Consider the following 13,339-nt stretch of genomic DNA (forward strand, 5'->3'; position numbering starts at 1 on the left):
TGCTCCAAGTAACCTTTAAAATTCCCTTGACTGCAGAAAACAGTGTTGATCTCAGATCACTGAGAAAACAGTCTCATAAATAGGAGACTGAAAGTCACACAAGTCGCACAGTGTTCCGTAAAGGCCAAATCCTGCTTTCTGCACTCACCCCAAGTAAACAGGACATACACAGGGGAGGCCTGTGTAAGGGATGGGGTGGAATGCCTACCCTATGCTACTAAGGTTAAGTACTCATTCTGCTCCCACTACTGAAGCCTCAGGGTTGCAGTAGCCTCTGACTTTGTTGTGCCCCTTCACAGGGTTGGAGAAGGTGTCAGGCCAATGGAACTACAATGTCATGAATTCCCCCCTCCATCGCCTCTGCATTCAACACACCCGTACACTAAGGGAGCACAACTCATCTTTGGAAAGTGGCTGTGGATCTCATCCACAGGCTTCTGCAACTTGCCTCCTCCTCCAAAACATGCTAGTTCCACTCTCTATCTGGCCTTCTATCCACACAGATGATGGATGGGATCAGGATTTGCCCCATGCATGAGCAAAAGAATTTGAATCAATCCACTGCCTCACTAGAAGCCAGTGAATGGCCTGCACTATTAAGAATATGTAGTCTTCAGAGCTCATCTCCGCTGAGCAGTCAAGGCCTAGTTTTATGCTAAGTAAATATCATCAGGAGAATTAGTGGGACATCCTATAAAACAATCAGTTACAATCAATTGCAACCACCTAACCAGGCATTCATGAAATCATAGGTTAGTAAGTCCCAGAACGTTGATGGGAAAATATGAGTGGAAGCCTTAAGATATTCTACACGTGGTAAAAAATTACTATAATATTTGGTATATACTAACCAGTACCTTGAGGCACAATGGCTAGGAGTCTTGAAAACAGGAGAAATGAAACTACCAGTAACACAAGAAAAGTGCAATAACCTCGGACCAAAGCAAACCAAAAAGAAACAAGTCTGCATTGCCATTTTAAATTACATTCTGTCATCATACATATAAAAAAAACAGAAGAGAATTTGCGCTTGACACATTCATTGTATCATATGAAACATCTTAACTAAATATGTTTCAGAGAATATACTTATAAACATAGTATGTTATTTCACAGAGTATAATTTACATTATAAAAATAATAATATTACAGCAGCATCCAGAGGGTCCAGTTCAGACCAAGACTCCATTGGTAGATGCTGGGGGAGTCCTGCATCACTGCATGTGAGCAGAATTCATGGCCCCCACAGATTTCTTGGCTTTCCTGCAGAAAAATGACTTCTGATGGGGAAGCAAAGGGAAGCTGCAAGAGTGGCCACACACCCCTCCCAGGCAGTGCAGACAGGTCAGTTTGGGAAACCAGAGTAGCTGCTAGAGACATAAATCATCACTGAGATTGAATGGCTGGGCAGTCGTGCGTGAGCGAGTGTGTGTGTGAGTGAGAGACACACACTGTCCCTCTCCCTTGCTATTGTGGCACACTTGGCATGGAGCGGCAACGCTTTAGGGTGTTTCTGGGGAGGCAGGTGTGGGGCAGGCTCTGTCCCCTCAGACAGAGCAGAATGTAGCAGCCTGCCTTAGTGAATTGTTCCCACTGTTCTTAGTGAATTCCCCCAGAAGTATAGAACAGGTGTAAAAATTTTAAGGCTCCTTTACATTGCCAGATTGGTGTAAAGGAGCCTTATTGTAAAGGACAGTGTGGCCTTATAAATGCTTATAGTGGTTTTGTGATTAGAACTGGTCTAAATTTTTGGACTGAAAAAAATTCCTATCAAAATGTGCTCCATGAGCTGTTTGCTAATGACTTTTCTGGGGATGGTCAGCAACCAATATAAATTGTGAGTTTGAGTCCCCAGCCCTTGCTTGCTCTTCAGTTGCCTATGATGCAACACTGAGCATATGGCTGCACATATTTGCTGACTAATAACTACAAGTAAAGGGTCAATACTAGCTACATTACTATTAGAGGAAGAGTTGGGGATCTCCTCCAATGCTCCCCACTCCCATTCTTCATCCATTGTATTATAGTTTAAATAAATTACTAAAATAATTGAAACCAGCGTGATTATATTGTGTTATTTTAATAAATAAAATATGCAGAATTTTAAAATATTGTTCACAGAATTTTTAATTTTTTGGTGCAGTGTTCCCCAGGAGTAAAACACGTACAAAGAGACTCTCTCAGACTTTGTTTGCATTAGATTTAGTCTTAAAATCTCCCACCATTGCCTCTATTCCACCAACAGTAGCAATAGCTGGAGCGCTAGCATAGAAAGACAGCTGGTGATCACAGGCATTTTAAAAGCCATGTCATCTACCTGCTTTGTGCAGGTATACTACTGTTCACGCTGTTACTACTAGTAGTGAAGCTTCACCAGTGGTAGCAAAAGCGGGAAATTCAGAGAAATTCTAATGCAGACACAGTAGGGTTGCCAACTTTCTGACTGCAGAAAACTGAAAACTCTAGCCCCATCCCTTCTCTGAGGCCCCATCCCTGCTCACTTCAACCCCCACACCCAGTCGCTCGCTCTCCACCACCACTGCTCACTCACTCATTTTCACTGGGCTGGAGTAGGGGGTTGGGATGAGGGCTCCAGCTGGGGGTGCAGGCTCTGGAATGATGCCGGGGATGAGGGGTTTGAGGTGCAGGAGGGGGCTATGGGGTGGGGCATGGAGGGTGAGGGCTCTGGCTAGCAGTGTGGACTCTGGTATGGAGCCAGGAATGAGGGCTTTGGGGTGCAGGAAGGGGCTCCAGGCTCGGGCCAAGGGGTTTGGAGTGTGGAAGGGGGCCCTGGACTGGGGCAGGGGTGGGTGAAGGTTCCAGCTGAAGATGTGGGCTATCATGTAGGAACAAGGATGAGGGGTTTGGGGTGCAGGAGGGTGCTCCAGGCTGGGGTAGGGGTAGAGGAGGGGGTGAGGACTCTGGGCAGCATTTACCTCAGGCGGCTACCGGAAGCAGCAGGATGTTTCCCCCTCGGGCTCCTAGGTGGAGGTGTGGCCAGGCAGTTCTGCATGCTGCCCCATCTGCAGGCGCCACCCCATCAGCTCCCATTGGCAGCGGTTCCCAGCCAATAGGAGCTGTGGAGCCAGCACTTAGGGTGGGGGCCATGCACAGAGCCCCCTGGCTGCCTCAACACCTAGTTGGAGGTGGGACATGCCATTGCTTGTGGAGCCACAGCAGGCAGGGAGCCTGCCTTAGCCCTGCTGCATTGCCAGACGGACTTTTAATGGTCCAATGAGTTGTGCTGACCAGAGCCACCAGGGTTCCTTTTCAACCAGGCATTCCAGTTGAAAACCGGACTCCTGACAACCCTATGACACAGCCTAAGAGCCAGAAATTACATCTCCAATTTGTATAGCACCAAGAGCAATCAGGTCCTGAGCTCAATTAAGGCATATGGGAGCTACTAAGTTATACTTAAATAATAATAAAGATTGACTCCATGAACACTTACGGAAATTTTAAAGGAAAAAAATTAACGTTTCAAGTTGGACCATAATGTGTATCGTTGTTGGAGGTGGGGGTAACCTATATAACTTTAAAAGTGAATATCATATGGGCATGTAGCTATATTCTGTTAACACCCTACTGCTTTCTATGAAACAAAAACTGAAGGGGGAGGATAGTAAAGCTTGGAAACTAATCTGGCACACTGTAACATATCTTTGTCATCACTAAACTTTTGCCTAACCCCAAACAAAATACTGAGCAAATTCTCCTGGACAGCCACCAGATCACAGGCCACAAAAATGTTTAGTGGACATAACAAGCATATGTGTTTTCAAAATTACAGCTCTGTGCAAAACCACAAAACCATAGGCTCAATTTTGTTGTTTTGTGATAAACATTAATTTTGCAAAATGAAAAGATTCTGACTCTTTGCAAGTCTCAGAAGTATGGAAACAAAGTTGCCTTTACCTAACTATCTACTACATAACAGCTGAACTTTAGTTCCATATCAGCTATTTATATCTGCTGTTCTTGGCCCCTGCTGATTTTTGTATTCGCTTGAAAGATTTGGCCAGGACCTTGCCCTACTGGCAAGTGCAGACTGGAAAGAAAATATAGCTCTTAACCAATTATGTCTCCTTGTTAACCTTGCCCCCATATAAGAATCTTCAAGATACAGTTGTTCCTGATGACTTCACCATGAACAGAGCTTTCATTAAAACTAATGCAAATAATTCATGATTCTAGGGGGGCGTTCTCCAACTTTTGATATAGTGATATTGTAATAATATATTATAATTATCCTAAAAAAAGTGAACTCTTTCAAAGTAACAAGATAGTGTATGTTTAATATAGTCTATCGATTGTTCTCAATGTCCACTGAATGTAGGACAAGCAGCAATGGGCTTAATCTGCAGCATGGGAGATTTCGGTTAGATACTAGGAAGAACTTTCTAACTACAAGGGTAGTTACACTCTGGAATGGGAATCCACAGCACTGGAGGTTTTATGAACAGGTTGGACAAACACCTCTCAGGGATGGTCTAGGATGGATTTATTTGATCCTGTCCAGTGCAGGGACTTGGTCTTGATGACCTATCCAAGTCTCTTCCAACCCCACATTTCTATGATTAAAATATATTATAATTGTAATCAATATAACCATTACATATTTAAAAACAAAAAAGCTGTAGTTTTTCTAAACAAACCAATTTTTCCCCAACTATAGCTACAATAAATAGATACAACCAAAATAGTAATTATATACCACTGGACTAACTAAAGTATATATATAATCCATCTCTGCTGATTCTGATATAATGTGACAGCTAATTCAGCATGACCTTTCATAACATATTGTAAGTTACAAAGTAATATCCAGACAGGGTTTATACTAGTTAGAGACCGAAAAGACCTATTAAATCAGAGTCCATCCTCTTGCCAGACAGAACACAGGCCTTCCAAAAGAAGGTGCATCACTTACTGAAGTAATTTACATTTAATCTTAGCTTGACAGCCTGTATGTTTTCCACTGTATGTGGTCTTAAGGAAACCATGTAGAAATTTAGATTTTTCCCCCCACACAAAAGTACCCAATGCCAGCATAATGCCAAACTTCAACATACTTGTTACACAAAATAGCAAAATCATAGAACAGAACTTTGTACATGTAGGCAAAAGCTTTTAAAATCAGGTAGTTACTGTATCAATGATAAAAACCTGCTCTACTGCATTTCACTATTAAGAGCACTGTTCGACCCAGATGCTGTGCACAATTCATTAGTTTCTAGAGCAATTAATAAGTGCTGTACTATTCTGCACATTAGACCTTAATTATGCAACAAGGCTCTTGATTTATGCAGTACAACTCCAATGAATTCTAGGGCAAATAGGGAATTATGAGGCCATGTTAATCAAGCATTAACTTATTAAATAACCTTCAATGTTACTGAAATTCTAAAAATGCATCATAAATTGAAAAATAAATTAATGCATGTTATTTATTTGCACTATAGCAGAGGAATACCTCTGCTCCCTGGATCAGGAGTTCCATAGGAGAGGAGCCCATCTTAACTGCATGTTCAGCCATGGGAACAGGAAGGTGGGGCACGCATCAGCATGAGGGTCAGAAGGGCTGCAATACTGTGTCTGGAAAGGAAGGCTTGAAAGAGGCACTACTGTCCAGAGCTCCTGAGCTACATAAGATCAGAGCATGATTTTTGCAGAGCGAGGGGCTCCTATGCTGCACTATCCAAAGCTATATACAATAAGAGCAGGGCTTTACTCCTTGTCAGGTACACAGTGAGGAACAGTGAAGCCCCACAAGAGTGCTTCACTTCTTTGTGCCTGCCTTCCAATGAGAAAAGAGCCATTGGGCCAGTTGAGTTCATCTTTGCTTCCCTGTGTCAGAAAGAACCTCCCTCTGGCAGTCCTCTTGTACTGTCCTTTAAAGGGCAGTAGCATCAAAATAGACACAGGAAACTTACTGAGCTTCCCTATGTGGGGAGAAACAGAAAAACCAGAAACGCAAAAGGCAAAGTAGTGGGCAGACCAGGTGAGCAGAGGAAAAGTGGCAGGAAAATGTCAATTTCTGTAAATTTATGCAGCACAGATTTATATGGCATCTTAGCAAAATGTAAATTATGTGGCCATTTATGGCGTTGCATCACCTGATTATACACAGGTCCCTATTGATAAAATTTGCATGAACTCCAACATTATAAAACCCACAAACCTTTGTCAGCTTAGTGTTAAAATTGCTAAAATGTATTTCATATTTTTCTCTCTCCCCCACCACTCTCACATGCGCTAAAAAACAAAAATAGCACAAATTTAAGCAACATTCATGCAACACAATACCAAACTCCATGCCTTATCCCACTGCCATCATGATACTCTCTTTAGCATGTTCACTTAATTCAACAGTACTATCCCCCCAATACTCATATTAAAAAAAAAAGATCACACTGCAACACACATCCTTACCTTCCATATGTCACTTTGCGAAAATATATAAAATTACTCATCCTTCTCATGCTCGCCATATATGGGGTGGCCCTGTGTGTTCCCAATGGCTCCTGTCTGCATGCTGTGACAAGGTTCCCGTGGAGCTGTGCTGACATTCTTGTAACCCATAATTCTCCCCTAGAGTGAGTGGGTTTTGCTCAAAATTGATACACACACAATTCAAGCTGCATTAAATTTTAAGCATATTCTCCACAAGGTTAGTAGAGAGATAATACATGTTCCAGGTTGCCCCCTCCAGGCCTGTCCCACACACAGATCCCCAACCCTCACATGACCCCCACAGGGTCCAAGGAGATAGGGGACAGTGCCATGGAGGCAGCTACTCCTTGGGTGAAATTATGCCTCTCCCCCTTGAAGTCAATGGCAACACACTCATTGACTTCACTGGGCCAGGATTTCACCCCTTGTGTGCAAAAAGGAAGACTGACATATGGATCTCAGAGTAGGAGCCTGGGAAAAGTAACAGCTGGCCCTAAAATCAGTAAGAACTACATAAAAAGAACAGGAGTACTTGTGGCACCTTAGAGACTAACACATTTATTTCAGCATGAGCTTTTGTGAGCTACAGCTCACTTCTTCGGATGCACAGAATGGAACACACGTTCCATTCTATGCATCCGAAGAAGTGAGCTGTAGCTCATGACAGCTCATGCTGAAATAAATGTTAGTCTCTAAGGTGCCACAAGTACTCCTGTTCTTTTTGCAGATACAGACTAACACGGTTGCTACTCTGAAACCTAAGAACTACTTGTTGCCCTGAATTTGTATGCTGTACCACTTGTATTTACATCAGCGGAAGTTGCAGCTCTAGACTGACAGTAGTTTCTGGCTCTAGGTAAATAAACACAACAGAGAATATGATTTTAGAAAAACATAAAAAAGCTTCATTAGAGAGAGATCCAAATAAGAGTTTTTCATATGGCAGGTGATGAATACACAGGTCACATTATATGAGAAAGCTTTGACACTTAAGCTAATATTTCATATTTTTTTAAAATACATAGATTTTTAACAGTTAACTTCTGCATTCTGTGACCTACACAAAATAATTCAAACAAATCCTAGCTGCTCAATTCACCCCATGCTGGATAGAAAACATTACAGGTTTTCACTAGACACCTGCAGAGCCCTAAGACCCAGATCCTGCAAAGACTTACACATATGCTCAAACTTAAGCATGTTTGTAAGTCTATATAGGATCAAGGCCTAGAATATTAACTTAACTTTTGTTTAGTTAGAAGGATGTTCATAGTTGCTGAAATCATCAGAGCACCATTTCCTGTTATCAAAGTAAAACACACTTAATTATGCAGAAAATAAATTACCTGTTCTTAAAGAAACACTGATGCCTCTTGGAAAACTGAAAATGTTCAGTTTAAGGAGAGTGGATGGCTCAAAGGAATGTAGTGGGTTAAAAAGGCTTTCATCTCTAGTTAGGGATTCAAATTCATCCCAGGCTGTTAATAAGTGAAAACAGTTACTGTCGCATGGCTGTCTGAAAGCCTGGGTGAAATGATTTGGATGATTTCAGTTCAGTTTCCAGGAAACAGGTATGGCTATCACTCTTTTGAATAGTCTTAGCAGAGAAGGAACTCTCTTTTCACCAGAGCTGGAGTTAGAAATTTGAGATGGGCCTGTAATACAATTTTCCTTCCCAAGCTGAAATCCTGTCCACCAAGAACACAGAACTAAAGAAGAGAAAAGGTGGTCACTTAACCAAGAACAACCAGATTCAGGGTCAGAACTAGAAGTAGAGCAGGTAGAGCCTCTTGCTCTCAATTTTATGGTTAATCCACTGAACCACACTGCTTCTTCACAACAGAGAACTGTCCCATTTTCTTCAATCAGAAGCCTCACTAGGTGCTCAGCAGAGGAAAGAGCTAGCTTCCAGCAGAATATGTTTGCAATGGCCCAAGCACCATCAACAGCAACCTGTATCCCCCCCCTAGCAATGCCATTGTCTATGCTATGTCTGTTATGTGGACAGAAGACTGCAGTCTCCAGGGCTGGCCATATATAAAATATATGGAGATATACCTATCTTATAGAACTGGAAGGGACCTTAAAAGTTCATCAATTCTAGCCCCCTGCTTTCACTAGCAGGACCAAGTACCATCCCTGACAGATTTTGGCCCCCTCAAGGATTGAACTCACAATCCTGCATTTAGCCAATGTTCAAATCACTGAGCTATGCCTCCCACCCGCCAGGAGCACTAAATTCACACTGAAATAAATTAAATTGTTCTATATAGAACTAATTCTCTTTATGTCATATAAAGTTTTCTTTCATTGCTCAGGAATATATGCATTAAAATAGATTTATTTTTCCGGAAGTCATCTGTTCCGACTGCTTAATCCTCAAGACATAATTAGTTATGTTTGTGACATAACACAGCAATTTACTGTAAAGTAATAAACAGAATGTTATGATTTCAGGTGAGGGACACAGTAAAAGCAAGCTTGCTTTTCAGAAAAAGACCTGTTTTACAAAGAGAAAAAGGATTAAGAGAAATACGTAATACATATAATGGCAAAGATCCACTGATGTGCTGGAAAACTGAAGAAATTCTAACATCTACTACTTTTGCTTGAAGGCTGTCTGGATTGTAATTTGAAATCGTCTAGAACATGTAGCCAGTTTAATGTACAACAAATTAGCAAAACAGTTTTTAAATAATTCATCAGCAATGCAAAGTCAGGACATATTTTCAGGCATAGTGACATTAAAAATACTCAGTGGTAATGATCTGCTGGTAAAGCTTGGTGGAAAACCAGGAGCTTCAATAGGGATCTAACAAAGTATACAAACTTTGGGCCCATTCATTTGAAGAGTTCTGTTATGCAGAGAACCCAAGATCAGACCCAACATGTCGCAATCCTGAAGAGACTTATACAGGTGCTTAACCTTAACATGTAAGCACATGTACAATGAGACTAGTTTCAGGAGTACAGTTGTGCAGGTACATAAATCTTTGCAGGATCAGGGCCTATATTAGGACTCCTCTTGAGGACCATACTTACTCAGTGACCAGAAAATGAAGGTAAACTAAATCTGTAATTATTTTTTATTAAGTTCTACTTTCTTGATAAACTCAGAGTACAAAAAGTTACAGTATTTAGCCAATGTTCCCTGGCTTGGTCACTGGATATAAAAATGTGGCTCTTAAAGACATGGTTTGATCAGAGAACAAAGATAATACCCAATTCTGTGTGGTAGACTAACAGTCACTGTATTTTATTTTACATGGGTTCATGAGGTCAGAAGAATGACAAATAATGTGGTTTTAATTCTTGTCCCCAGATGTCTCATATTGTTCAATGTTTTTATTTTGACTACTATTCTCATTACACTTTTGCTAATGCAAATATGAATACTAAGTAAGTGTACCTGGAGCGAGGAAACAGTGAACCTCTTGAATGTCCTCAGATATGAGAGTAATCATCCAGTAATTAATCTGTAGTGCTTCTGTACAGCATTCAAAACTCGTATTATTTTTTGAGCATATATGTTTAACTATGAAGGAAAAAGTGCAAGAAAACAAGAGTTGATTCTTTAAATACCCACACACCCACCCATACAAAGGCGAAGTTGAGAACATGAAATTTAACTATGGAAAGTACATTTTAAAATTATGTAGCACCACCCATATCCATGACTATGAATCACAGATAACCTGTACCACACAAAGAAGGTTCCAATTCTGCTTCCATTCAGGTTAATGGCAAAACTCTCATTAACTTCAATAGGAGCAGCTGAAGATTCAGTTAAATGTTAGCAGTCAGTAGTAGAAGAACCTACTTCTGCTTATACAGAGAGACAGCCACTCAAATCTGCACACTACCCTAAAAAGACTTTTCCTCCCTCAGAGAAACTAAATACCAAACAACCATCTAGTCAAGGCTTGAAGCCACCAAATCCTGGGGTTATTGAAAGAAAGCCTTGCTCACTATTCTGAGAGCTCCTCTGAATTTCAAAATGAAGTTTGTTCCTTACGTATATATGAAAAAATATTTTATAAAACGCAGAAGTTATGATTACAAAGCCTTCCAACGATGGTCAATGCATGCAATACAACCTTCTCCTTTACATGTAGTTGGAAAACTGTCATTTTTTGCAACATTTAAGATGTAACCGCAGTCAATCTACTTTTACAAAGGAGGAAAGCTATTTAAGCTTGCGTGCATATAAAAAGTAGCCTGACTCTTCAGTTCTCAGGAACAGCTTGATCTAAGCCTGACCACAATGACTAAATCGTTTTCCATTCTCATGGGTAACTAATTAACTCTTTCTCAAAAAGCCTGGTTATAACTACACGCTACATTTCCTACCACTCACTCGTCTCCTTCCTCAGTCAGGGAGCAAAGTTGGGGAAAGCAGACTGCCCTAGCCCCCTGCGGCGCGGGATCCCCTGCGGATCTCAGCACTTAGCCGTGGGGCAAGTAGCAGCTTTGAAGTCTTCCCCTCCGAAGTTTGGTCAGTTTAACAGCACCGCTAAGCCGCAGGCAGAGGCTCAAATCCCGGCGCCTGGGCCACAGGAGCCGCCCAGCGGGGACTTTCCGGGGCTGGAGCCCTGCTGAAGGGCTTGGCCAAGACAGCTGCCCCACACTGAGCGGACTCCCGCCCAGGCGCCGCGCCAATCCAGCGAGCTCGGCAGAGAGACGCCCCTAGCTGCGGGGCTCGCCTGGCCCCAGACCCGGACTTGGAGCACCCCAAGGTCACCTGCCCCAGGGACTCCCCCCACTGCTGGGTCCGGGGGGGGACACTCCCCTCACACCGCGCTCTGCCGGGGCGGGGATGCTCTTCTCCCGCCCGCTGCGCCCCTTCTGCCGACCCGCCAGCCCCGGAGATGTGAGGAACGGGGAGGGGGACCAAGCGCAAACTTTCGGGGCTACTTACTTGGCGGCTGGCAGCTGCCTCCCCCTGCCGCGCTGGGGAGCCTCTGGGCGGGCGGCGGCTGCACTCTGGCTAGCGGGACTCCCTGCGCTGCAGACATGCCCCGGGCAGCGGAGCGGCTCGGGCTCAGGGTGCGCCACTGTAGGGAGCGGCGGCACCGGCGCTGCGCGGACTGGAGAGGGGGAGCGCCCTGCTGGGAGCGGGCTGTGCGCTCCGCCTGCCCCAGCCGGTGCCAGATCTGCAGCAAGCCTGGCAGCCCGGGTCCTTCTCTCCCAGCCACCGACGACTTTCAATTCACCTGCAGGCGGGAGCGGCGCGGAGCCCTCCCGGCAGGCGGCGCGGCGGGAGGGGCCGAGCGGCGAGCGCTCCGGCTGGAGGAAGCTCCGGCCGCCCCTCCCTCTCCCGCTCGCCGGGGCGCGCACTCCGCTCGCCCGGGCCGCTCCGCAGCTCTCCCCGGGACTGCAGTCATTGCGTCACCGCCATCCCCACCCTCACCGCGGGGGGAGCTGCCGCTGCAGGAGCCAAGGTGCTGGCTCGGGGGGCCGGGCACTGGCCTGGGTGTGGGGATTCCGAGCCCCCGTCAGGGGAGCTGACGCCTTGTGCAGGACCAGCTTCGCGGACGGGCGGGTGGGGCTCATTCCCTCAAGGTGCGTCTTGGGACGCTCACTGGCGCACAACGGGCTGCGTCTGTATCAGCGGCTGCCCCCGAATTCAGGTGCGAGATCGTTCGCAGCCGCTGCAAGTCACCAGGGGCCCTGCCCGCCGCGCTCTCAGCCCTCGCAGGTTCGGGGCCCCCGCCGGGGCTGACCGGGCCCTTTGGGACCAGACAAAGCCCAGAACATTTCAAACGTTTGGCTCCCACAGGGGTCGGGTGGCCGGGGCCAGCCAGCAGCTCATATGGAAAATCACACAGACGTGGAGCCTCTGACAGCACCAGCTTTCACCCTGAAAAGACAGTTTCTGAGCAGATAGGTACTTTAAGGGGTAGAGGTTTAAAGGGCTGTAAAGAGACTCGGCCTTTGCTTCCCGTTGTGAACAGATACCGGGGAGGGGGCTGCTGTTTGGCCTGAGATTTGTCTGTTTTGGGGGGAAGAGGGGGCGAGACCTTTCCTGCCTCCTCGCCGAGTTACCACTGTTTGCATTTTCCATTCTCTTCGTGCGACCCAGTACACTGGGTTCGTTTGGGGGGTTTAGTGCATGTGCGTTTACACAGCTAAAAGAGTGCCTCGCGGAGACTCCTTCCGAAACAAAACCAAGCCCTTCGGGATGCCCCCACTGGACAGTATTCGAAAGGCCGGACTGTGATGATGCTGAAGGCACTTGAGTCATTAAAGTTGGCACTTGCCACTCCCCTTTTTTCCCCCTTGTTGTTTCGGAACAGTCTTGTGATGCTACATGCAGAATCCTCGGAAGCTACGTCCCCCTGGCTGCAAAGGGCTATCTGGCTAAGTAGGGAATGCAGGATCAGGTAATATCGTAGTTCCCATTTTCCTAACATTCTTGTCTTCTGTGCCTCTCATCTTTCAGTAGTTGCTGAACCTTGCCCTTCCTTATAGCCTGGGAACATGCGTTATTCTGTAGGCAAGTTAATGATAGAAAGGTAAAGGAGGCATCATTTGAGTCCTAAAAATCTGCAGTATCAGAGCAGAAGCAGCCTGTCAATTTCTTTCCTCAATTACAAGCTCTGCAGTCACCTAGAAGCCCCCGTGAATTTTCCTGTAAAATGTTCATGCTGGTTTCATTGTATGCTGCTGCTGCCTACCAATACTTCGATTACCCTCACTGGTTTGTAAGTCACTCAGCTAATCTTTAAAATATTAAAAAAAATCTCTAAAATATCATGTGAACTAAATAAAGCTACACTGAGTACTTCAACCATGTCAGTTCTATGGCCTGGATCCCTCAAGCAGTTATGCGCGTTTGATCTTAATTCCATTGGCAGCATCTGCACTGGTAAATATATCATGT

At 44.7% G+C, this 13,339-nt stretch overlaps 1 protein-coding gene across 10 annotated transcripts in view; it reads right to left on the bottom strand.

Moving 5' to 3' along the window:
- The window catches only part of KIAA1217 (KIAA1217 ortholog), a 531,277-nt gene extending 519,761 nt beyond the window's left edge, over positions 1 to 11,516 (bottom strand). For 3 of the 10 annotated variants that reach the window (XR_007772456.1, XR_007772455.1, XM_050938991.1), the window contains exon 1: positions 11,375 to 11,516. Coding sequence is in view for 8 of the 10 variants with exons in the window: in XM_050938991.1 (XP_050794948.1) it covers positions 11,375 to 11,471 (97 nt within the window). In the remaining 2 variants the exon portion in view is untranslated. The remainder of the gene's footprint in view (positions 1 to 11,374) is intronic. The other 7 variants (XM_050938987.1, XM_050938986.1, XM_050938998.1 and 4 more) reach the window with 5 other exon arrangements.
- Between the last annotated feature and the right edge of the window lie 1,823 nt (positions 11,517 to 13,339).

The sequence above is a fragment of the Gopherus flavomarginatus genome, chromosome 2 (genome assembly GCF_025201925.1).
Source record: "Gopherus flavomarginatus isolate rGopFla2 chromosome 2, rGopFla2.mat.asm, whole genome shotgun sequence".
NCBI classification, from domain to species: domain Eukaryota; kingdom Metazoa; phylum Chordata; order Testudines; family Testudinidae; genus Gopherus; species Gopherus flavomarginatus.